At 43.5% G+C, this 25,083-nt stretch overlaps 1 protein-coding gene across 7 annotated transcripts in view; it reads left to right on the plus strand.

Moving 5' to 3' along the window:
* Nucleotide 1: 1 nt before the first annotated feature.
* The window catches only part of C1H12orf50 (chromosome 1 C12orf50 homolog), a 37,739-nt gene continuing 12,657 nt past the window's right edge, over nucleotides 2-25,083 (plus strand). For 2 of the 7 annotated variants that reach the window (XM_048835644.2, XM_048835647.2), the window contains exons 1-7: nucleotides 295-431; nucleotides 4,407-4,570; nucleotides 7,024-7,143; nucleotides 14,895-15,018; nucleotides 20,937-21,095; nucleotides 24,345-24,422; nucleotides 24,509-24,625. In XM_048835644.2, coding sequence (XP_048691601.2) covers nucleotides 7,132-7,143; nucleotides 14,895-15,018; nucleotides 20,937-21,095; nucleotides 24,345-24,422; nucleotides 24,509-24,625 — 490 coding nt within the window. In that variant the 5' untranslated portion in view covers nucleotides 295-431; nucleotides 4,407-4,570; nucleotides 7,024-7,131. Of the gene's footprint in view, nucleotides 57-294; nucleotides 432-547; nucleotides 744-4,406; nucleotides 4,571-7,023; nucleotides 7,144-14,894; nucleotides 15,019-15,109; nucleotides 15,158-20,936; nucleotides 21,096-24,344; nucleotides 24,423-24,508; nucleotides 24,626-25,083 lie in introns of those variants that run through there. The other 5 variants (XM_075124303.1, XM_075124302.1, XM_048835643.2 and 2 more) reach the window with 5 other exon arrangements.

The following is a 25,083-nucleotide window of genomic DNA, read 5'->3' on the forward strand; positions in this document are numbered from 1 at the left end:
GGACCGCAGGGCGCGCGCGCGCGCGCTGGGAAATGGAGTCCGAGGGGCGGCAGCCGGTAAAGGGCCTCGCGGCCTGCAGCGGCGCCCTGCGTGTGTGGGAGTGTCCCGCCCCCCGGGGCCCGGCGGATGTTTTCTGTGCGAGAGTTACAGCCTCTCCGCTGCACAGGGACGGGTCATTGCCTCGGGTGGCCCTCTGGGCGTTACAGCCCCACACCCCCTGGGAATGATGGGGGTGGAGGGGGGAGGTGTGTGGGTGTTACAGCCCCACAATCACCTGCCCTAGGGGTGGTTGGAGGGTAGCTATGTGGATGTGACAGCCCCACAGTCCTCTGTTGTGCGGGGCGGGCGCTAGCCTTCCGCTTTTGTGTTGCAGTCGGAGACCTTCGCAGTCTGCCTCGGCCTTGGTTCAGCTCAGAAGCAACCTCAATGTTGTAAGCTGCCTCTGTTGCAGTAGCTCAGCTGCATTTTCTACATCTGTGTTGTCCGTGGCTTTCATTATCCTCTGCATGCAGTAATGTAAACACCTCTTTACTTGCTGATTTTCCAGGCATGGAAGGGTGGATGAAACTCAGTGAAACCCTGGTTATGGGAAAAGATAGAAATGAGACATTGGGCAAATGGACAGGACTGGACTGACAACAGTGGGGGCTGGCTTCTCAGAAAGAACAGAAACTAAATATCCGTCACTGGAAAATGTTGCTGGTTCCAACTTAATGTATTGTGAGGGTCCTATCCTATTTCATGTAAGAATTTCTCAAGAACTAGCATGTGCTGTGTGGTGCTTCTTTGTGGAGTGCCAATTTCCTAAACTGTTCTCATCAAGGCCTATCCAAGTACCAGGACATTTTATTATTTATTTTATGTATTTATTTTTATTGTTAACAATACCATTTTTAATATGGAGGACTGCGTGGAGTCAAGACTTCTGTGTTCTATTCCTAGCTCTCCCACAGAGTTGCTGTATGACCTTATGGAAGTAACTGGTCTGTACCTCAGTTTCCACATCTATAAAAAGTGGAATAGTACTCAATGTTTCTAGAGTGATTTGAAATCACAGAGAGAAAGCAGAATCATCTCAGGTCACAAACTAATTTGATTTATTAAAACTAATTTGGTTCTGGAGTTGGCCTCTGCGCATATTTCTTATTATGAGATGAACCCACTGTCACTGTTGAGCTTCAGAAATCTGCTGGAAAGCAGCACCCACTGAGATTCCTCAAACACCTTTTCACAGTTCTGAATATTTTGATCTGAGGTTATAAAAGGGCTATGCAGAGCTAATTACTTCAGTTCTTTTCTTATCACAGCCAGCCAATAAAAAGTTTCTCATACATATAAATAAAAAGAAAACAAGGGAAGAAGAATTGGGACTGCTAAGCAGTAAAGATGGTGTGGAGATCAATCTAGGAATGGTCCAACACCTAAATAAATACTTAACCTCAGTTTTTAATAAGGGTACCAAGAAGCTTAGCGATAGTGGCAGAGTAGTTAATGGAAATTACTATATCAGAGGGGGAGGTCAAACAGAAACTGATTAATGGGACTAAATCAGCGGGCCTGGATAATTTCCATCAAGAATATTAAAGGAACTGGCACATGAAATTGCAAGCCCAATAGCAAGGATTTTTTAATGAATTTGTAAACTTGGATGTTGTACCCTCTGACTTTAGGATTGCTAATATAGGACCTATTTTTAGGAAAGGGGGGGAAAGTGATCTGGGAAACTACAGGCCTGTTAGTTTGACCTCAATTGCATGAAAGGTCTTATTACAAATTTTGAAAGAGAAAGTAGTTAAGGACATAGAGATAAACGGGAATAGGAATAAAATACAACATGATTTTTACAAAAGGTAGAGTGTGTCAGACGAACTGGATCTTTTTCTTTGAGGAGATAACTGATTTTTTAGACAAAAGGAATACAGTAGATCTAATCTGCCTGGATTTCAGTAAAGCACTTAATACAGTTCCACATGGGAAATTATTAGTTAAATTGGAGAAGGTGGGGATTAATATGAGATTTGAAAGGTAGATAAGGAATTGGTTAAAGGGGCGAGGGTGACTATAACAGGTCATACTGAAAGGTGAACTGTCAGAGTGGAGGGAGGTTATTAGTGAAGTTCCTCAGGGATCTGTCTTGGGCCCAGTCTTACTTAACATTTTTGTTAATGACTTTGGCATGAAAAGTGGGAGTATGCTAATAAAATCTGTGGATGACACAAAGTTGGGAGGTATTGCCAATACAGAGGAGGACTGGAATATCAAAAACAAATAACAAAAAGATCTGGACAACCTTGAAAACTGTAGTAATAGAAATGGGATGAAATTTAATAGCACAAAGAGCAAGGTCATGCTCTTAAGGACTAAAAAGATTTTTTGCTATAAACTGGGGGTTTATCTGTTGGAAGCAACAGAGGAGGCGAAAGACCTGGGTGTATTAGTTGATCACAAGATGACTGAGCTGCCAATGTGATGTGGCCATGAAAAAGTGTAATGCAGTCCCTAGGATTCATCAGGTGAGGTATTTCCAGGAGAGATAGGGAAGTGTTTGTACAATTATACAAGACACTGGTGAGACTTCATCTGGAATAACATGTGCAATTCTGGTCTTCCAGGTTTAAGAAAGAAGAATTCAGAGTGAAACAGGTGCAAAGAAGGGCTATTAGGATGATCCGAGGATACCTAATGAGAGGAGACTCAAAGAACTTAGCTTGTTTAGCTTAACCAAATGAAGGCTGAGGGGAGATATTATTGCTTTCTGTAAATATCAGGGAGGGAGAGGAGTTATTTAAATTAAGCACCAGTGTTGACTCAAGAACAAATGGATATAAACTGACCACCTACAAGTTTACGCTTGAAATTAGACGAAGGTTTCAAGCCATCAGAGGAGTGAAATTCTGCAACAGCCTTCCAAAGGGAGCAGTGGGGGCAAAAAACCTAACTGGCTTCAAGACTGAACTTGATATGTTTATGGAGGGGATGGCATGATGACTGCCAATAATGGCATGTAGCCAATTTGCGACTGCTAGTAGCAAATATCCCCAGTAGCTGGTAATGGGACACTAGATGGGTAGGGCACTGAGATACTACAGAAAATTCTTTCCTAGGCATCAGGTCGGGTTTGCAGGGTCCCAGAGCCTGGGCTCCACCCCGAGCGCAAGCATCTACACTGTAATTCAACAGCCCCTTAGTCTGAGTCTCGCAAGCTCAAGTCTGCTGGCACAGGTTTTTAATTGCAGTGTAGACATACCCTAGGAGACTGACATTGGGAGTGTTGAAAATAGGTTTAATGCTAAAATTACTGTTCCGGCAACAGAGAGACAAGATGGATGAGGTAATATTTTTTATTGGACTGACTTCTCTTGGTGAGAGAGACAAGTTTTTAGCCATCCAGAGCTCTTCTTCAGGTCTGGGAAAGGAAAGCTCAGGCTCTGTCTGCACTACAGCGGCACAGCTGCACCAGTGAAGCTGCACCACAGCCACTGTCGTGCTTCTGGTGAAGACATTCTAAACCGACAGGCGAGAACTCTCCCATGGGCTTAATAACGCCTGCCTCCACAAGAGGTGGTAGCTATGGTGGTGGGAGAAGCCCCCCAGCTGACATAGCACTGTCCACACTAGTGCTTAGGTTGGTATAATTCATGTCATTCAGGGATGTGGATTATTCACACCCCTGAGCAATGTACATTACACTGAAGTAATTTGTAGTGGAGAGACAGCCTCAGTGTTGCAGCAAAATGCAAGGTGGGACAGATTTTTTAGCATAAGTAGTTAGCACAGATTGTAAGGGACCAGTCAAGGTAGAGTGGTCTGTTAGCACCCCTGCAGTCATTGGACAAACAACAATCTGTAACCCACTAACTCCCTCTTTTTGTTCTATGTTCTGTAACACTGCAGAGGTGTTAATGGGCTACTCTGCCTTCAATGGTCCCTTACAATAACTACTTATGCTAAATAATCTGTTCCATCTTGCATTTTGCTGTGACCTGAGAGTTCCTTCCCCAGACCTGAAGAAGAGTTCTGTGTGGCTCAAAAGCTTGTCTTTCTTAGGGTGACCAGATGTCCCGATTTTTTAGGGACAGTCCCAATTTTTGGGTCATTTTCTTATATAGGCTCCTATTACCCCCCACCCCCTGTTGCGATTTTTCATGCTTGCTGTCTGGTCACCCTAGTCTCTCTCACCAACAGAAGTTGGTCCCATAAAAGAAATTACCTTACCCACCTTGTCTCTTTAATATCCTGGGATCGATACGGCTACAAACTATATATGTTCCTGCATCAAACAGTTAAGTGAACGTTCTGTATTCTCTAACTCATGAGAATTATGTTTCAATCAGTTTTGAATCATAGAAATGCTAGGATAACAGACTACTGGGAACAACTTCATTTTTTTCTATTTTACTCAACAGCAATGAAAATAAGTGAGCAGTCCCAGTCTAAACGGTCATGTGATGTCATTTGTGATGATGTCATAAGAACTAAAGTAACAATGAGAGAAATTCTGGAAGTTTGAATTTGTGCACTGACTAGCAACCACTTTCAATGTTTCATCACTTCGGCAAACCTGGAGAAGGTACCGTCTGATTTGTAATTAGTTTAAATATAATTTTGAGATATACTATAATTGGAGGTCTGTTTTTAAAAGGAAATAGAGCTTAGATCCTGAAAACCACTGTCTTCAGAAAAAGGAGTTTTGTTTCCATACACATTGGTAGTTCTTACCTGTACGTTTATACCCTTCTTGTATAAAGACAGTGGAGTAGAAGTACAAGAGGTGACAATGGCAGAAGTTGGGAATGACTGCTATTTCTATTTTTATTCCACCTGCATAAAGGTAAATATTGTAGAATTTACAGTGGTTTGCATCTTTGATTTTCCTGCTCTAAGGAGGAGTTTATAGTTTGAACTTATGTCTCTTCTTTATATATGGATGTATATGTCACTCTCTGTGTGTCTCCATACATGTATATTTGACACACACATAGGTCCTGATTTTGAGAGGTGATGAGGACCTGACGTTTCCGTTCACTTCAGATTGATTTGTGGGTGGTCATTAGTTCTGAAAATCAAGCTCACACTCTAAAGGGGTTTAATTAATTAAAAATGTGCACTGTGCAATGTTGTTTAAACAACATTTTTATAACTTGTGATAAACAGCATTTATAAATTTGTTAGACAACAGGAACTTTGCCTGGTATTGATAGTTTGACTGCCCGACTTTCCTTCATACTGTTTTTTTGAAATCACATCATTCCTGATGTTATCACCCTTTGAAGAAGTGCTTGTGAGAATGGGCCCAGTAGGCAGAGTCAATGGGGTGATGCAGAAGTCTATGTTAGTACATCCAATTGCAGGATCAGGACCTCAGTGATTAGGTATTACTTTCAGTACAAATCCCTAGCATATGTTACCAGTCTGGCCAGTTGCAGTGATTTTATTTAATAAAGTAGTGCATTTTACAGACAATAGTCCTTGGCCCTATTATAATTAATGTCTTTTATGATGCTCTGGAAAGAGGAGTAAATGGTATTAAAATTCACAGATGTTACTAAATTAGGATTCAGAGTAACAGCCGTGTTAGTCTGTATTCGCAAAAAGAAAAGGAGTACTTGTGGCACCTTAGAGACTAACCAATTTATTTGAGCATAAGCTTTCGTGAGCTACAGCTCACTTCATCGGATGCACCCGATGAAGTGAGCTGTAGCTCACGAAAGCTTATGCTCAAATAAATGGGTTAGTCTCTAAGGTGCCACAAGTACTCCTTTTCTTTTTACTAAATTAGGAGGTGTTGCAAACTCCAAAAATGGTAGAGAAATAACAGAAGGAAAATAAATTTAACCTGGACAAATGCTAGCTAACACAAGAGAGCATTTAAGTAGTACGCATCATACCACTCCATGCTCCCTGGTGGACTTCAAGAGTGATGAAACTACATCTGTAAAACTGCATGTAGTGGTGGCACTGCAGAACCAGAAAGATATTGACCAGCTGGATGGAATCAAAGGAAGAGAACAAAATGATTAAGTAGCTGGAATGTTTGATTTATGAGAAAAGATTAAGGGTCAATCTCTCAATCTGCTAAATTTACTTTGTGCTGCATAATACCAGCTGCCCCGCTGTAACAGCTGCCCCACATAACACCCTGCTGTAAGGGGGAGGAAAGAGTTGTGTCAGTTGGTGACTGGGGCTGGCATTGGGGATGTGGTTGAGCTGCGCTTCTCTAAGCCTGATCTCTTGCTTTCTTAAACCCCATTATAGGCTTTACACCAGCTGCAGATATTAGAAAATGCCCCCTAACATCTGCTGGGGCTGAGCATCAGCCAGCTTCCTGTGGCTGCCCCTGCCCACTACCTCTGAGCATAGCTCTTATGTAGTGGAGAATAGGGTACTGAAAGAACAAAATCTATATAGTTTGCTTAGTGATTACTATGGGAGAGTTATGTTAACATTTGCTAGTATCTGAGAGGACAGATAGAGAACAACAAGGAGGGTGAGTAATTGTTTAGGCTAATCCAGTGGGATATAAATAGAAGTAAAGGGGTAGAGCTGGGCAAGAGAAATTTAGTCCAAATATCAGGAAAATAATAATACCCAGTAGACTGAGTCTCCCAAGTTCGTAAGTAATGGGAGCCCCATATCTTCAGGCATTTAAACTAGACTGGACAAAGCAATTATGGCATAATTCATGTGACATTAACAGGACCTGATTTCCCCCCATTTACACTGGCATAAATCAGTAGCAGTTCCATTGGGGCAAATGGCCTCTTCTGCCCTCAACCGCACAGGTGTAACTCCCATTGGCTTGGGATTTTCACCTGTGCAGCAGAATTGGGCATAATGGAGCTAAACTAGCATCAGCAAATCAGGTCCGACATTTTTTCCATTGCTTTCAGGTATGTTGTCACAACAATAATACTGTACTATACAGATTAGTGTATTGTCCACTTCCTCATTAATAAAGAAGATGTAAGCCAACTACTGACATCTAACATCATACAACTTTGACTTGCCTTTTTTCTGTGTTAGGGTTCCAAGTGCCGATTCCGTCACTGTGAAAAAGCCCTTGGCAGTGAGATTGTGTGCTCATTATGGAGAGAGGGAAGATGTTCACATCAGCTTTGCCAATTTAGACATATGGAAATACAGGTAGATAAGTTTCTTTAAGTACACTCATTCTTAAAGCAAAACTGACCCTCACTTCTGTTAAACTTCACATCTGACACCCAAGTTCACATTCAAATATGAAGACATTGTGGCACCCAGATACAAGCTTCCCCCCTCCGCCCCCACCCCAATCCATGGCTAGCATGCACTGCAAGCTTGAAAACTTGTATTGATTCAGAGTCAGTCACCGGGTGTTAATTCCTTTTCTGATTTTCCTTTAATAATAATAATAATAAATATCATTTTTATAATAAAAGAATAAAAATGTAATACTTTGCACTTACACAGCAGATTTCATCCAAGGATCTCAAAGCACATTACAAACATGAGTGTATTTAGCTTCACAACATGCCTGTGAGGTGGATATTATTATCCCTGTTTCACAGATAAGGAAACCAAGCGCTTGTCTAGATGAACAGTTAGTGTGCAGTAAGTGCGGAAATAATGCTACCCCACATTAGTGTGATGCACGCTAACTGTCCATGTGGACCTGCTACCACAAACTAAAAGTTCTCTAATTCACTTTATTCTGTTCCCATTTCAAAGCAGAGTAGATCAAAGCACATTATGGAACTTTTAGGGTATGTCTACACTACGGAATAAGGTCGAATTTATAGAAGTCGGTTTTTTAGAAATCGGTTTTATATATTCGAGTGTGTGTGTCCCCACAGAAAATGCTCTAAGTGCATTAAGTGCATTAACTCAGTGGAGCGCTTCCACAGTACCGAGGCTAGAGTCGACTTCCGGAGCGTTGCACTGTGGGTAGCTATCCCACAGTTCCCGCAGTCTCCACTGCCCATTGGAATTCTGGGTTGAGATCTCAATGCCTGATGGGGCTAAAACATTGTCGCGGGTGGTTCTGGGTACATATCGTCAGGCCCCCGTTCCCTCCCTCCCTCCGTGAAAGCAAGGGCAGACAATCATTTCGCGCCTTTTTTCCTGAGTTACCTGTGCAGACGCCATACCACTGCAAGCATGGAGCCCGCTCAGGTAGCCGTCACCCTATGTCTCCTGGGTGCTGGCAGACGCGGTACGGCATTGCTACACAGTAGCAGCAACCCCTTGCCTTGTGGCAGCAGACGGTACAGTACGACTGGTAGCCGTCATCGTCATGTCCGAGGTGCTCCTGGCCACGTCGGCTGGGAGCGCCTGGGCAGACATGGGTGCAGGGACTAAATTTGGAGTGACTTGACCAGGTCATTCTCTTTAGTCCTGCAGTCAGTCCTATTGAACCGTCTTATGGTGAGCGGGCAGGCGATACGGACTGCTAGCAGTCATACTGTACCATCTTCTGCCAGGCAGGCAAGAGATGAGGATTGCTAGCAGTCGTATTGTACCATCTTCTGCCAGGCAGGCAAGAGATGAGGATGGTTAGCAGTCGTACTGTACCATCTTCTGCCGAGCAGCCATGAGATGTGGATGGCATGCAGTCCTTCTGCACCGTCTGCTGCCAGCCAAAGATGTAAAAGATAGATGGAGTGGGTCAGAACAAGAAATAGACCAGATTTGTTTTGTACTCAATTGCCTCCTCCCCTGTCTAGGGGACTCATTCCTCTAGATCACACTGCAGTCACTCACAGAGAAGGTGCAGCGAGGTAAATCTAGCCATGTATCAATCAGAGGCCAGGCTAACCTCCTTGTTCCAATAAGAACGATAACTTAGGTGCACCATTTCTTATTGGAACCCTCCGTGAAGTCCTGCCTGAAATACTCCTTGATGTACAGGCACCCCCTTTGTTGATTTTAGCTCCCTGAAGCCAACCCTGTAAGCCGTGTCGTCAGTCGCCCCTCCCTCCGTCAGAGCAACGGCAGACAATCGTTCCGCGCCTTTTTTCTGTGCGGACGCCATACCAAGGCAAGCATGGAGGCCGCTCAGCTCACTTTGGCAATTAGGAGCACATTAAACACCACACGCATTATCCAGCAGTATATGCAGGACCAGAACCTGGCAAAGCGATTCCGGGCGAGGAGGCGACGTCAGCACGGTCATGTGAGTGATCAGGACATGGACACAGATTTCTCTGAAAGCATGGGCCCTGCCAATGCATGCATCATGGTGCTAATGGGGCAGGTTCATGCTGTGGAACGCCGATTCTGGGCTCGGGAAACAAGCACAGACTGGTGGGACCGCATAGTGTTGCAGGTCTGGGACGATTCCCAGTGGCTGCGAAACTTTCGCATGCGTAAGGGCACTTTCATGGAACTTTGTGACTTTCTTTCCCCTGCCCTGAGGCGCATGAATACCAAGATGAGAGCAGCCCTCACAGTTGAGAAGCGAGTGGTGATAGCCCTGTGGAAGCTTGCAACGCCAGACAGCTACCGGTCAGTTGGGAATCAATTTGGAGTGGGCAAATCTACTGTGGGGGCTGCTGTGATGCAAGTAGCCCACGCAATCAAAGATCTGCTGATATCAAGGGTAGTGACCCTGGGAAATGTGCAGGTCATAGTGGATGGCTTTGCTGCAATGGGATTCCCTAACTGTGGTGGGGCTGTAGATGGAACCCATATCCCTATCTTGGCACCGGAGCACCAAGCCGCCGAGTACATAAACCGCAAGGGGTACTTTTCGATAGTGCTGCAAGCTCTGGTGGATCACAAGGGACGTTTCACCAACATCAACGTGGGATGGCCGGGAAAGGTGCATGATGCTCGCATCTTCAGGAACTCTGGTCTGTTTCAAAAGCTGCAGGAAGGGACTTTATTCCCAGACTAGAAAATAACTGTTGGGGATGTTGAAATGCCTATATGTATCCTTGGGGACCCAGCCTACCCCTTAATGCCATGGCTCATGAAGCCGTACACAGGCAGCCTGGACAGTAGTCAGGAGCTGTTCAACTACAGGCTGAGCAAGTGCAGAATGGTGGTAGAATGTGCATTTGGACGTTTAAAGGCGCGCTGGCGCAGTTTACTGACTCGCTTAGACCTCAGCGAAACCAATATTCCCACTGTTATTACTGCTTACTGTGAGAGTAAGGGGGAGACATTTATGGCGGGGTGGGAGGTTGAGGCAAATCGCCTGGCTGCTGGTTACGTGCAGCCAGACACCAGGGCGGTTAGAAGAGCACAGGAGGGCGCGGTACGCATCAGAGAAGCTTTGAAAACCAGTTTCATGACTGGCCAGGCTACGGTGTGAAAGTTCTGTTTGTTTCTCCTTGATGAAACCCCCCGCCCCTTGGTTCACTCTACTTCCCTGTAAGCTAACCACCCGCCCCTCCTCCCTTCAATCACCGCTTGCAGAGGCAATAAAGTCATTGTTGCTTCACATTCATGCATTCTTTATTCATTCATCACACAAATAGGGGGATGACTACCAAGGTAGCCCAGGAGGGGTGGTGGAGGAGGGAAGGAAAATGCCACACAGCACTTTAAGCACAGCACTTTAAAAGTTTACAACTTTAAAATTTATTGAATGACAGCCTTCTTTTTTTGGGGCAATCCTCTGTGGTGGAGTGGCTGGTTGGCCGGAGGCCCCCCCACCGCATTCTTGGGCGTCTGGGTGTGGAGGCTATGGAACTTGGGGAGGAGGGCGGTTGGTTACAGAGGGGCAGCAGTGGCAGTCTGTGCTCCAGCTGCCTTTGCTGCAGCTCAACCATACACTGGAGCATACTGGTTTGGTCCTGCAGCAGCCTCAGCATTGAATCCTGCCTCCTCTCATCACGCTGCCGCCACATTTGAGCTTCAGCCCTGTCTTCAGCCCGCCACTTACTCTCTTCAGCCCGCCACTTACTCTCTTCAGCCCGCCACCTCTCCTCCCGGTCATTTTGTGCTTTCCTGCACTCTGACATTATTTGCCTCCACGCATTCGTCTGTGCTCTGTCAGTGTGGGAGGACAGCATGAGCTCGGAGAACATTTCATCGCGAGTGCGTTTTTTTTTCTTTCTAAGCTTCACTAGCCTCTGGGAAGGAGAAGATCCTGTGATCATTGAAACACATGCAGCTGGTGGAGAAAAAAAAAGGGACAGCGGTATTTAAAAAGACACATTTTATAAAACAGTGGCTACAGTCTTTCAGGGTAAACCTTGCTGTTAACATTACATACATAGCACATGTGCTTTCGTTACAAGGTCGCATTTTGCCTCCTCCCACCGCGTGACTACCCCCTCAACCTTCCCCCCTCCCTGTGGCTAACAGCGGGGAACATTTCTGTTTAGCCACAGGCAAACAGCCCAGCAGGAATGGGCTCCTCTGAGTGTCCCCTGAAGAAAAGCACTCTATTTCAACCAGGTGACCATGAATTATATCTCACTCTCCTGAGGATAACACAGAGAGATAGATGTTGTTTGAATGCCAGCAAACATACACTGCAATGCTTTGTTCTACAATGATTCCTGAGTACGTGTTACTGGCCTGGAGTGGTAAAGTGTCCATGAAGGACGCAATAAGGCTGCCCTCCCCAGAAACCTTTTGCAAAGGCTTTAGGACTACATCTAGGAGAACCGCAAATGCCAGGGCAAAGTAATCCTTTCACATGCTTGCTTTTAAACCATGTATAGTATTTTAAAAGGTACATTAGCTTTTTCATACCTGAAGAAGGGTCTCTTCAGGTATGTTGGCAACAAGAAGAAAGCCAAGGAAAGTGTGGGCCCCTTACTGAATGAGGGAGGCAACCTAGTGACAGAGGATGTGGAAAAAGCTAATGTACTCAATGCTTTTTTTGCCTCTGTTTTCACTAACAAGGTCAGCTCCCAGACTGCTGCACTGGGCATCGCAAAATGGGGAAGAGATGGCCAGCCCTCTGTGGAGATAGAGGTGGTTAGGGACTATTTAGAAAAGCTGGACGTGCACAAGTCCATGGGGCCAGACGAGTTGCATCCGAGAGTGCTGAAGGAATTGGCAGCTGTGATTGCAGAGCCATTGGCCATTATCTTTGAAAACTCATGGCGAACGGGGGAAGTCCCGGATGACTGGAAAAAGGCTAATGTAGTGCCAATCTTTAAAAAAGGGAAGAAGGAGGATCCTGGGAACTACAGGCCAGTCAGCCTCACCTCAGTCCCTGGAAAAATCATGGAGCAGGTCCTCAAAGAATCAATCCTGAAGCACTTGCATGAGAGGAAAGTGATCAGAAACAGCCAGCATGGATTCACCAAGGGAAGGTCATGCCTGACTAATCTAATCGCCTTCTATGATGAGATTACTGGTTCTGTGGATGAAGGGAAAGCAGTGGATGTATTGTTTCTTGACTTTAGCAAAGCTTTTGACACGGTCTCCCACAGTATTCTTGTCAGCAAGTTAAGGAAGTATGGGCTGGAAGAATGCACTATAAGGTGGGTAGAAAGCTGGCTAGATTGTCAGGCTCAACGGGTAGTTATCAATGGTTCCATGTCTAGTTGGCAGCCGGTATCAAGTGGAGTGCCCCAAGGGTCGGTCCTGGGGCCGGTTTTGTTCAATATCTTCATAAATGATCTGGAGGATGGTGTGGAATGCACTCTCAGCAAATTTGCGGATGATACTAAACTGGGAGGAGTGGTAGATACGCTGGAGGGGAGGGATAGGATACAGAAGGACCTAGACAAATTGGAGGATTGGGCCAAAAGAAATCTGATGAGGTTCAATAAGGATAAGTGCAGGGTCCTGCACTTAGGACGGAAGAACCCAATGCACAGCTACAGACTAGGGACCGAATGGCTAGGCAGCAGTTCTGCGGAAAAGGACCTAGGGGTGACAGTGGACGAGAAGCTGGATATGAGTCAGCAGCATGCCCTTGTTGCCAAGAAGGCCAATGGCATTTTGGGATGTATAAGTAGGGGCATAGCGAGCAGATCGAGGGACGTGATCGTTCCCCTCTATTCGACATTGGTGAGGCGTCATCTGGAGTACTGTCCAGTTTTGGGCCCCACACTTCAAGAAGGATGTGGATAAATTGGAGAGAGTCCAGCGAAGGGCAACAAAAATGATTAGGGGTCTGGAACACATGACTTATGAGGAGAGGCTGAGGGAGCTGGGATTGTTTAGCCTGCAGAAGAGAAGAATGAGGGGGGATTTGATAGCTGCTTTCAACTACCTGAAAGGGGGTTCCAAAGAGGATGGCTCTAGACTGTTCTCAATGGTAGCAGATGACAGAACGAGGAGTAATGGTCTCAAGTTGCAGTGGGGGAGGTTTAGATTGGATATTAGGAAAAACTTTTTCACTAAGAGGGTGGTGAAACACTGGAATGCGTTACCTAGGGAGGTGGTAGAATCTCCTTCCTTAGAGGTTTTTAAGGTCAGGCTTGACAAAGCCCTGGCTGGGATGATTTAACAGGGATTTGGTCCTGCTTCGAGCAGGGGGTTGGACTAGATGACCTTCTGGGGTCCCTTCCAGCCCTTATATTCTATGATTCTATGATATGAAAAGGTACACTCACCAGAGGTCCCTTCTCCGTCTGCTGGGTCCAGGAGGCAGCCTTGGGTGGGTTCGGGGGGTACTGGCTCCAGGTCTAGGGTGAGAAACAGTTCCTGGCTGTCGGGAAAACCGGTTTCTCCACTTTCTTGCTGTGAGCTATCTACAACCTCCTCCTCATCATCATCTTCTTCGTCCCCAAAACCTGCTTCCGTATTGCCTCCATCTCCATTGAAGGAGTCAAACAACACGGCTGGGGTAGTGGTGGCTGAACCCCCTAAAATGGCATGCAGCTCATCATAGAAGCGGCATGTTTGGGGGTCTGACCCAGAGCGGCTGTTCGCCTCTCTGGTTTTCTGGTAGGCTTGCCTCAGCTCCTTCAGTTTCACGTGGCACTGCTTCGGGTCCCTGTTATGGCCTCTGTCCTTCATGCCCTGGGAGATTTTCACAAAGGTTTTGGCATTTCGAAAACTGGAACGGAGTTCTGATAGCACGGATTCCTCTCCCCAAACAGCGATCAGATCCCGTACCTCCCATTCGGTCCATGCTGGAGCTCTTTTGCGATTCTGGGACTCCATCATGGTCACCTGTGCTGATGAGCTCTGCATGGTCACCTGCAGCTTGCCACGCTGGCCAAACAGGAAATGAGATTCAAAAGTTCGCGGTTCTTTTCCTGTCTACCTGGCCAGTGCATCTGAGTTGAGAGTGCTGTCCAGAGTGGTCATAATGGAGCACTCTGGGATAGCTCCCGGAGGCCAATACCATCGAATTGTGTCCACAGTACCCCAAATTCGAGCCAGCAACGTCGATTTAAGCGCTAATCCACTTGTCAGGGGTGGAGTAAGGAAATCGATTTTAAGAGCCCTTTAAGTCGAAATAAAGGGCTTCATTGTGTGGACGGGTGCAGGTTTACATCGATTTAACGCTGCTAAATTCGACCTAAAGTCCTAGTGTAGACCAGGGCTTAATGTGTGGCAGCAGGGTCCACATGTACAGTTAGTGTGCGGCACACTAATGTGAGGTAGATTTACACCCCAGCTTGCTGCGCATTAACTGTTCAAACAGATAAGCCCTGAGACACAAAAATTAAGTGAATTTGGGGTATTAGAAAATTAATGTTTTTTTCTAAGCATCTCAGAAAGTCTGTAGCAGTGCCAGGAGTAGAATCCATTACCTTGATTCTGATCTGACACCATTATAACTCCATTGATCTCAGTGAAGAAATTCCTAATTTACACTGTTGTAAAAGATCAGAATCAGGCCCCATGTATCCTAGTCCTATGCCTTCACAACAATACCATATTTCTTCTTTTTTCACTGATATATTATACTAATCAGTGTTCTGTCCATTATTTTTTGTTGTTTGTTATAATCATTATATCTGAAAACTGTCCCTTTTTTATTTTTCCTATAGCAAAAATACAACAGAATCTCATGTTTCTGGGAAACACAGCCTTTAGGCTGTGTGAGGATCAGTTGTGTCTTCCATCATAGCAAACCTCGTAATATAAATGGACTTTTTTTGCCACCTAGTAGCAGTGAGTAAAAATATTTTCTCAATAATTTGAACATTGAAATAGATAAAAATGTATTGTCCACTTCTAGTTTTGATATAATACCTTTGTAGGTGAAGAAAGACAGCATTGCAGATTGGGTGGAATATGATCTCAAGTCAAGGTTAGTAAAGGACTTATGGTTATGTTTGACTAGGGTTCCCATAGGAATTTCTTTGGCCATTGTGTGAGAAATTTCTGTAGGTAACAGTTACATCAAAGGTGATGTACTGAGTAGCAATTCAAATTTTAATCCATTTGTCTCACAAGTGAAAAATTATACACAGTAATATTTTACATGCTGTGTGTATCCTTGATGTGCTGAATGACAGTCACATGAGGCAGTGATTTGTGTATAAGCTGTCAAATCTAGTTTGAAGAGTTTGTGTTTTAGGAAATCCCTGTACTTTTTACTACCTCTGTAAAGCTTTGGGCCTTCCTGACTCTCACTCATCCACTTCCAACTACATAATGGCCTCTACACTCACAGTGAGGTCTCTTCAGGGTTTCACTCAAACATAGGAGCTGAGTGTTAAAGCAGTACAGTACTTTCTTCACAGCATATAGTATTCATTTGAGGTCATTTATGCAGTCACAATTTTGGAAGATTGTGTAATTACTGCATGGCCATGATTCACTGGTTAACCATACATGACTAGTGGATTGCAACTGTGTGGGCAGCAGTTATACCTTCTCTCGCTATCCTTTTCAATTTCCCCCCATTACCTCGCATACATACAAATCAAATGTGCCTTCTAAAACAACATCTGAAATAATCCATTCCATCTGTGGGAATTATCTACCCATCTTAATATAGAAAGAAATAATCAATTTTTTTCTCCTTCTCTCCTGTCAACTGTTGGCCGTTCTGCTCAGATTCCTGATACAAATGATCTAATTTATACATCTGAAGAGGGTGAGGGTATGTAAGAAATTCCACTTATAAGTTCAAAGCCAGTAACCAGCCGAATGTCAATAGAAAAAATAAGAACTCATCCCCCTGCACCTGTTTTACAGGCTCTCTTGGCATTTGGGAGACCACTGTGTTTTCAAAGTGGGGTTCTGGCTGAGTTGAAAACTTTTTATTTTAAGATTCCATTCAGTAATGGAGCAAGTGATTAGATGTTGATTAAATAGTTAGCTTTGCCAAATGGGAATATTTTTGAGACAACTGCCTCATAGTTACATTGAACCAGAGAGTTAGAATCTATGTAAACCTTTTCCTGGTGTAAAACACAGTATTCACAATGGCCACAACATGGTGTATGCTACTCCAGAAATTAAAATACAATGAACAAATGAAATAGGAGAGAACTGATTTCTGCCCTTGCAAATACAGGCTAGCTAAGTAAAGATAAATTTTAGATTCCATCAATTGCCTTCAATTATTAAACAGTCTGAGGAGGGGAAGAGAGGTAGTGCATAGAAACTGTGGTGATGAAAATAGAAAATCTCAAAAATGAAGGACAGATTAGATTTAGCAGATAGGAATAGCAATAAAATGTTCACCAAAACCAACACCTCCAAACGTTTACTATTTCATATTTTGGTTTACTCAGAATGCTTACTATTTTTTATTATTTTTACTATTCATAAAATAATGAAAAAGTTTAGAAACCCAGGCAATATTTTAAAAGAAAAAGGTTCTTTGCTGGGTGTGATGTCACCAGCAGTCTATGATGGGACATCACACCAAGTCAGGGTCCACAATACACGCAAATTTTAAATTAGATATGTATGAAATGGCCCTCATTTGGAGACAGTTAAAAAAATAATTTCTAATGCTGCATCACATGTGCAGGTCACTTTCAAGTGTTTTTCCCCCCTTAATTGACTTCAGTTAAGCCTTTCAGGCTGGGCACATGGGGATGGGGAGAGAATATGTGAAGCAAATACTTCTTAATTATGATTTCTCTTTTACTCTCTGATTTCCAAAAATCCAGACTATTTCTGGAAAAATGGCTAGTTCTTTTTCAACCCTTCCTAAAGCAAAACTCCTATCGACTTTAATGAAGTTTTGCCTGAGTTAGGTCTTCAGGTTTGGGATCACCATGTGTACACATCCAGACTCTGGAGCCAAAGCTACTGCATATGATATTCTTAAAGAATACAAAGTTGTATTTTGTGGAGTAGATTGTATCATGTAAAGGTAGACCTCAGTTTCCCTCTTATGGATCTGTAAACCAAGAAAAGTGACTGTAGCCTTCAGGCAAAATATTAAAGACCAACTCAACTTCATAGAATGGGATGGTGTTAGTGAATATGTCACAGACCCTACTGATTGAGGTCAACATTTGGATGAATATGGACGCTAAAGGTATCGGGCTCATGCTGAAGTCAGTGAAATAATAACTACAGTGGGTGTGTTATGTAGTCCTTAAACAATACATATGTGATGAATCTTCAATTCATATTTGACTTATGTATGACTCTAGACTTCTATAAAGTACTTTAATATGTATATTAAACACATTAATGTATACTAATTTGCAAAAAAAAATTGAATTACAACTTAAACAATACTTTCTCAATAATTCAGATCACTACTGCTCATTATAGTGGTGTCACATTAACACGGACTATCACATGGCATATTTCCAAGCATAGTTATTGGACAGGCATTGGCAAAAGGCTTCATTTAAGTTCCAGAATAATAGGAACAAAGAAAATGTAGCTTAAGGAGGGAGTTCTTTTCTATCCGTGAGAAAAATCTAACCAAAGCTGAATGCAGACTTTGCCAAAGCTATTTCATGGGAGTGTGTCCAATGCATACTGTACATGATGACACGTGTCCATGCCAACCACATTTTGGTGCACTGAGCAACCCATGAAAGACTTAACAGAGGAAGCTCTGTTTTTAGAATTACAATTGAAAAAGCATTCCAAATTATGAATGAGAGTGCGGCTTGGAAAAGCTATTAGCAAGTATAATTTCTAAACTCACAGGTGATCCACGGCTATATGTACATGGTGGTATTAAATAGGGAGCTTTATTCAGTGGTGGAGGAGAGCTTCCTCGTACCAACAGTAGTTCCGGATGTCTGTGGGAGAGCAGGTCATTACATATTACAAACAAGTCCAGGGCTTGGCATCCACACTGCATAGTGACCCTAGCTTTAGAATTTTTTGACCTGGGCTGCAAATCTGGGGCTCCAATGTCCACACTGCAATACTCAGTCCCAAGTCAAACCACTATTTCTCAGACATCCTAGCACCCTCCCCAGCTGTAGCCACTCCAGCCTCTGGTTAGTGTTGCAGTGTGGGAAAACTTGATTGTCCACCCCACACGTTACAGGAAGTTGTCACAGTCTGCCAAGTTAGCAATAGATCCTGCCAAGCCTGTTTCAGCAAACAGGCAAAGCACCCATGAGACACTGGTGGATGTTCTGTTGGTGATTGCTGACCTACTAAAGGTGCCTGATGGAAGAGGAGGATGATACAGACATGGAAGAATCAAACTGGCTGATGCTGCTTGCACCTCTTGCTGTAGCTGGTGATTCCCCCCATGTAAACCAGAGCTTCTGGAGCAGGGGCCCAAGCACAGACTGGTGGGATCACATCGTCATGCAGACCTGGGATGACCAGTAGTGGGTCCAGAACTTTTGCATGAAGAAAGCTACATTTCTGGAACTTTGTGAGCAGGTCGCACCTACGCTCCAGAGTAAAGACACTCATGAGGTCAGCCATACTGGTCCAGAAGTAGGCTGCTATAATTGTCTGGAACCTGATTACCCCAGACTGCTACAAGTCTGTTGCTAACCAGTTCAGCATTGAAAAGTCAATCATGCGTAAAGTGGTCACAGAGGTTTCAGACGCAATCAGGCATATGATTTACCCAAAGGTAGTGAACGTAAACAAATATCCCTTAAGTAATTGCTGGTTTTGAGAGAATGGAGTTTCCAAACATGCCAGGGCCATAAATGGGACTCATATGGCCACAGTTTGACCTCTTCAAGAAGTACATGAGTGCATAAACTGCAAAGGGTACTACTCCATTGTTATGCAGGCCCTTGTGGACCTCAGAGGCTGATTTATGGACACCAGTGTGGACTGCACTGGAAAGTTCATGATGCCAGGGTTTTCCGCTGATCAGGAGTCTACATTCATGGACAAGCTGGGACACTATTCCCACCAAATGACATTGTCATAAATGGAGTTACTATCCCCACTGTTATTTTACCGTACCCAGTGTACCCCCTTTTTCTTTCACTTATGAAACCATATGCTGATAAAAGTCTCTAGTAAAAGAAGGTTTAGTTATACTCTGAGTATGTGAGGAATGGTGGTTGAATGTGCATTTAACAGACTGAAATCCCGCTGGTGCTATTTACAGACATGTTAGGATTCCAGTGTCATCAGTGCTGTCTGTATTATTGTGGCTTGCTGTGTTCTTCACAATCTTTGTGCAAAGATACATTAGCAGATACATGCTGCTGCCTGGAGCTTGCAATAAATTTTGCATTGGGTAATAAACAGGAAATCCATCCCATAAACTGGAAATCATTCCCATCTCTATATTAATAACAACAAACATGGATCCAGAAACTTACCAGGCTCAGGGGCTATTTCTGCCCCTTGTGTTTCTGATGCCAGTTCTGTGGTAGACAGCTCTTCCAGAGAGACATCAAAAAGTTCTTTGGAGTAGGGACCCAGGATGTGCTACAGCTGCTCTAGGGAACTGGTCTGGGTACAAGAGTCACTTGGGCAGCCTCGGCCAGCACTTGCTGGCTCCCTTTTGGTCCTATACTGTATTCAGGGATGAGAAGGTTGCCCTCCTGACTGACCATAAAGCACTGGTGGCTCAATGCTCGGCGCAGTACCCAGCACCTGGTCAAACTCCTTGTAAGAGTGGCAGGATGACAATGAGTTCCCAGAGATCCAGTTCTCATCCCTAGCTTTCCTGGAGTTGGTCTTGAACTGCTTAATCTGCTCTCTGCACTTGTTACTGGTCCAGTGAATCCCCAGCACCAGCTTCTGCACTATTAGCTGGTATGCATGCTCATTCCTGGAATTCTTGGGAAAGTTGAACTGTTTGCTCACCTTGCACCAGATATTAAGCAAAATGTGGCGGTGCTCCCATGACCAGCTAGCAGCACGCTTGGCAAAAGACTTCTTGATGGCGGTGACCATTACAAATGCAGAAGATGGGTCACTCTGCTTGCAGCTCAGTGGTCAGAATAAAATGGAAGGGTTAAATGCTGAGCAGTTGCATTTGAACCAGGAGAGATGCTTCTGTTTCGTGGGAGTCAATTGGCCAGTCTTGGGATAGGAAAGACAAAGGACACTGTCCCATGGGGTTGTGAGATGGGGTTGGTGGACTCTCAGGACTCGAATCTGGGGACCCCAGGCCTGAGCTGCATCTACAGTGCAAAACAATGGAGTTTGGGCCCACGCCTCTGTTAGACTCAGGCTTGAACCCTCAATTCCTGTGGGATCCTGGGGTTTGGGCTCAAGTTAGACAGAATTTTGTGTAGGTGAAGGGGGATTTGGGCCTGAACCAGAGCCCAAGCAGTGTAGACATGCCCCTAAAAAGGGGCAGGAGTAGACAAGGTTATTTATACCTTCCCATACACACACCAGTCAGAAGAGATGGCCAGCCACTGGAAGAACTGCATACTATTTACTACTCAAGGCTGGTGCAATGATGTGTTATCCTTGCATGCTGAAAATCTCTGGGAGGCACTGTGTGTCCCTGAGTTACCATGTCTCCCCATGTTCCTTCTGCCTTGGAGACACATTTCTGCCAACCTCCTTCTCAGTACAGCGCCTAAAAGACACAATTTGGCAATTTGTGACTTTGTCAAATACAATTATGATTTCAAATGTATAACAAACTGATTAGAACCTGATTTTGGTGTTCTAATGCCTTATTAACAGACCGAACTTCATGTACTTTCCTATAGATGCCACACTCCAAAAGGAAGTTCAAGAAGGAACTCTGCATCCTGCCCACACTCAAGAACCCGTAAAAGGTCAAGAAAGCATTTTGAGACCCATTCATCCTCCACTGATCATAAACATCAGCCTGGAGGAGGAAGAGGAAGAGGAAGAAGAGGAGAACTGTAAATATGACCTTTTTCTGAACTCTGAAACTAAAGTGGATTTTCTCAAATAATTTGCAAAATGGTTGCCAACAGATTTTTGGCTGTTTTCAACAATCATGCCATTTTTGAGGAAAGAGGTCAAATATTTGGGAATATTTTATAATTATCTTTATTTTATTGTATAAAACACGTAGTAAATGTAGACTCTCATTAATAAACTTTCAAAAGATCTAATATCTATTTTTTCTTACTGATATAATTCAAATTCTCTTTTTTCCTTAATTAGAAATGAATGCAAGTGCCACAATTCACATGGCATTGAAATACAACAATTCAGATACAGATCCAAACTTTCTCAGAGTTCAGGGATGTTCAGATTTATTTGGCTCCATCTGTAATTTAAATGATCATTTTACTCATTGAAAAGGTTCTCCCAAGGCTCTTAGATTTATCACTGTATAGGTTTGACCAGGATGCTAATTTCATTTTGTGCTTTAGCTTTAACAAGAAACACGTTAGCTGTTGCTAGGTGGCATTTAGTTGAGAGTTTAAAGCATCTGCGGCAATTCAGAGATGAAGTAATTTTTATGCCAAACAAGAAGACTTAGAGTTCTGTCCAGCCTAAAATCATTTCCATGCTTGCTGTTCTACAGAGGTTGTACAAACCTCATGGACTACACCTGCCCATGAAATTACCCCTATTCTTAGGGCTCACATTTGTTCTGTAATAAATAACTGGTGGCTATACATAGTTTGCCAACCTCAAGAGATCAAAAACGTGAGTCAGACCCTCAAAATCATGCAATTAGCCCAAAAATCATGAGGTTTTTTTTTTTTAAATTAAATTGGTTTTTAGTCTGTCTTATGACTATTTAACTCCCTCTATTTCTCTGTCCATGTGCATGTGAGATAATTTCCGGTTGAAAAGTCAGCCTTTAATGAACACAGAAATGTGTGCCTCTCCCTGGGCTGCTGAGCTGGAGACTTCACTTATCTTCTCCTTATCCCATCCCTCCACTCACATCGGTGGTGGAGTTTTACACCCATTTGGCATGCGTATGAATGCCTCCACAAGGTGTAAGGGAGAGGAAGGACTGTGTTAATGTGAAGGGGTACCTTTTAGAGCATGCCAGCAGGGTCTATATGGGGCAGTCAGAGCGCATCAAGTTAGTTTTACAAATAACATCCCTCTGGCCTGTTTTGCCATGCTGTGTATACAAGCCCTCTATGGTCTGTATACTGCTTGTACTCGAGAAAGGTGGTATCATAGGCCCTGTATTGATAGTTTTGCATGAGAAGCAGGAAAAGAATATCTAGTGATCAAGGAACTGCGGAGAAATATGAAGCTCATAATTCTTTATCATTCTAGTAAATACAATCCATGCTATCGCTCAAAATATCTAACCCAAAAATCTAGTTTGTGACTGCGCCCTTGGGCAGTCCAGCTTCTAAAGATGTGTGCAGCTTCCTCTTGAACTAATTCATTTGACTTGCTTCTGTTTTTGCCTTTGCCATCTTTTTGTGCCAAATTGATTTTAACGGTCTATAACAGAGACATTTAAGGAGAGAAAATGGGGTGTGTGGGCTGTATTTTCCCCATTTAAAGTTGAACTGGATTAATTCTTTGAGTGGTAATGGCAATATTTGCTTGAAGAGATAGGAACTGCCAATATGGACAGGGATTTTACTCTACATTCATTTCTGTAAAAGAAATTCTGTGTAAATTGCATACCCTTTCTCACTTTACTCCCTGACTTGCTGCTTTTGAATTAGTTGCTGTCTCAGGGCTTAGCTACACTTGCGAGTTACAGCGCAATAAAGGAGCCCCGGGCGCACTAGCTCACTACCCGTCCTCACTGGCAAGGCAGTAGAGCGCTCTGACTCTGCGGCTACAGTGCTGTTGGTATTCCAGCTCGGCGAGTGGAATAACGTTTGCTGCACCCCAGCTGGAGCACCGCAGCGCCAGTTTGAACAAGGTGTTGCTTTACTGCGCTCTAATCAGCCTCCGGAAACATCCCATAATCCCCTTAAGTCAAGTGGCCACTCTTGTCATTGTTTGGAATCAGCTGTAGGAATGCAGAAATGCCCGTTGAAATCTCCGTTTCTGACAGCCAGCTGCTTATCTCCTCTGAGACAAAGCAACCATTACTGTGGAATGCTGTTTGTGAGGGAGGTGGGGGGGAGGGGAGGTCTGCTGCTGTCTGAACTTACAAGACAGCATGCTGAAATGCTTTCAACCCCCCAAAAACCCACTCTCTCTCCCCCCACATACACACAACACACTCCCTGTCACACTCCACCCCATCCCCCAGCCCCCCGTTTGAAAAGCACGTTGCAGCCACTTGCATGCTGGGATAGCTGCCCATAATGCACCACTCCCAAAGCCGCTGCAAGTGCCACAAATGTGGCCACGCCAATGCACTTGAAGCTGTCAGTGTGGACAGACTGCAGCGCTTTCCCTACTGCGCTCTACGAAGGCTGGTTTAACTCAAAGCGCTCTACATCTGCAAGTGTAGCCATGCCTTTAGTGTGTACTTACCTTTTTGAAGAGGCTGCTTGCATTTGCTTGCGTACAACTATTCAACTTAGGGCCAGGGTCATAGCCACAGGGCTTGTCTACGTAAGAAAGTTCCACCACTTTATTTTAAATCAGTTTCTCACCCCTACGTAGATAGTCTTATTTTGGTTGAGCTACTGAACTAAGTCACTCTTAAACTGAAATAAGAGTGTCCAAACATGGGTTTGCACTGAATTGACTAAATCGGTTAAAAAACAAATTGTTAATTATTATCTGTGCAGCTTCCTTATGTAGACAAAGTGTTAGCCAAGTGTCTTATGAATGAGCAAAATATGCTCAGTGCATCCCCAGATAGCTTATCAGAGAATAGGTCATTCAGCTCAAGTATTTATTTGCTCACTCAGGATCACTTCCTTTTATGTGTGATTGTGTGGTTGTTTTGAGAGGACTGAAGAAAGGCTTTTGAATTATTTTTAATTTAAACCATCTAAAATAAACATCAATAATGGTCAACCTTTTGACTTTCATTGTAACTAAGACAATATTGGTCATGAAAATATCTGTCAGTAAGCAATAGTTTTTCTGCCCAGAAAGCAGAGGGCTTGGATAAACTAGCAACAGGAAAGGGGGGTGGGGGGAAGTTCCTTCATTTTATAATGAAATTGTTTATATTTATGAATAGTGCATTAACAAATCCTGAAGAGTCTGTACTCAGGTATAGTTCTCTCTTTTAAAAATATTTCCTATAGATGCCTCTTATTTATTGACAAAAACTCCGGCAGACATTGAGGAAGAAAAAGCAATAAAGGAGATGTGTTATAAATCTGGTAAATATCTAATTATTGATAATTTAAAAAATATTAATATAATCAGTGAGTAAAGACATTTTTTTCTTTCTTTTGGGGGGCATGAGTAGGAGAATATTACAGAATTCAGACTCCTCAGGAGAACCAGTCAGCAAAAATCATGTCTTCAGCACTGAATAATGAGCTATTGAAACCCATGGAAACTGGCAGAGACTTACAAGAAGGTAAGTACTGGAGTGGCAATGCTTTTCACTTTAAGAATAATGTTTATATATATGTAATTACATAGAAAGACACTATCAGGTAGTTTAGATCCAAATATTAGGTTTTGCAAATTTAGAAAAAAAGAATTATACAAAATAAAATCAATAGAAATAGTTGTGACTTTTTTAATTAAATGGAAACAGCATAGACATGGTGATGAGGATGTGACACCTGCATTGACTACAGCATGATGGAATAAGGCCAGGTCAATTGAGTAGAGCCAAGGTTAACATGTGGTACTTTCCTGAATTCCATGGCATGCATCTCTGCTACAATTTGTTTTCTAGTATCTTTTGAAATAAGGTTACAGTCTCTTTTTTTATTGGGTCTGCTACAACACATCTGAGCTCCAAGGGACATGAATTAATGAACATTTATCCCACTCAAGATTTTAGAGCTTCTCTTTTTTCCCCGTTAG

The sequence above is a fragment of the Caretta caretta genome, chromosome 1, assembly GCF_965140235.1.
Source record: "Caretta caretta isolate rCarCar2 chromosome 1, rCarCar1.hap1, whole genome shotgun sequence".
In the NCBI taxonomy this organism is placed as follows: Eukaryota; Metazoa; Chordata; order Testudines; family Cheloniidae; genus Caretta; species Caretta caretta.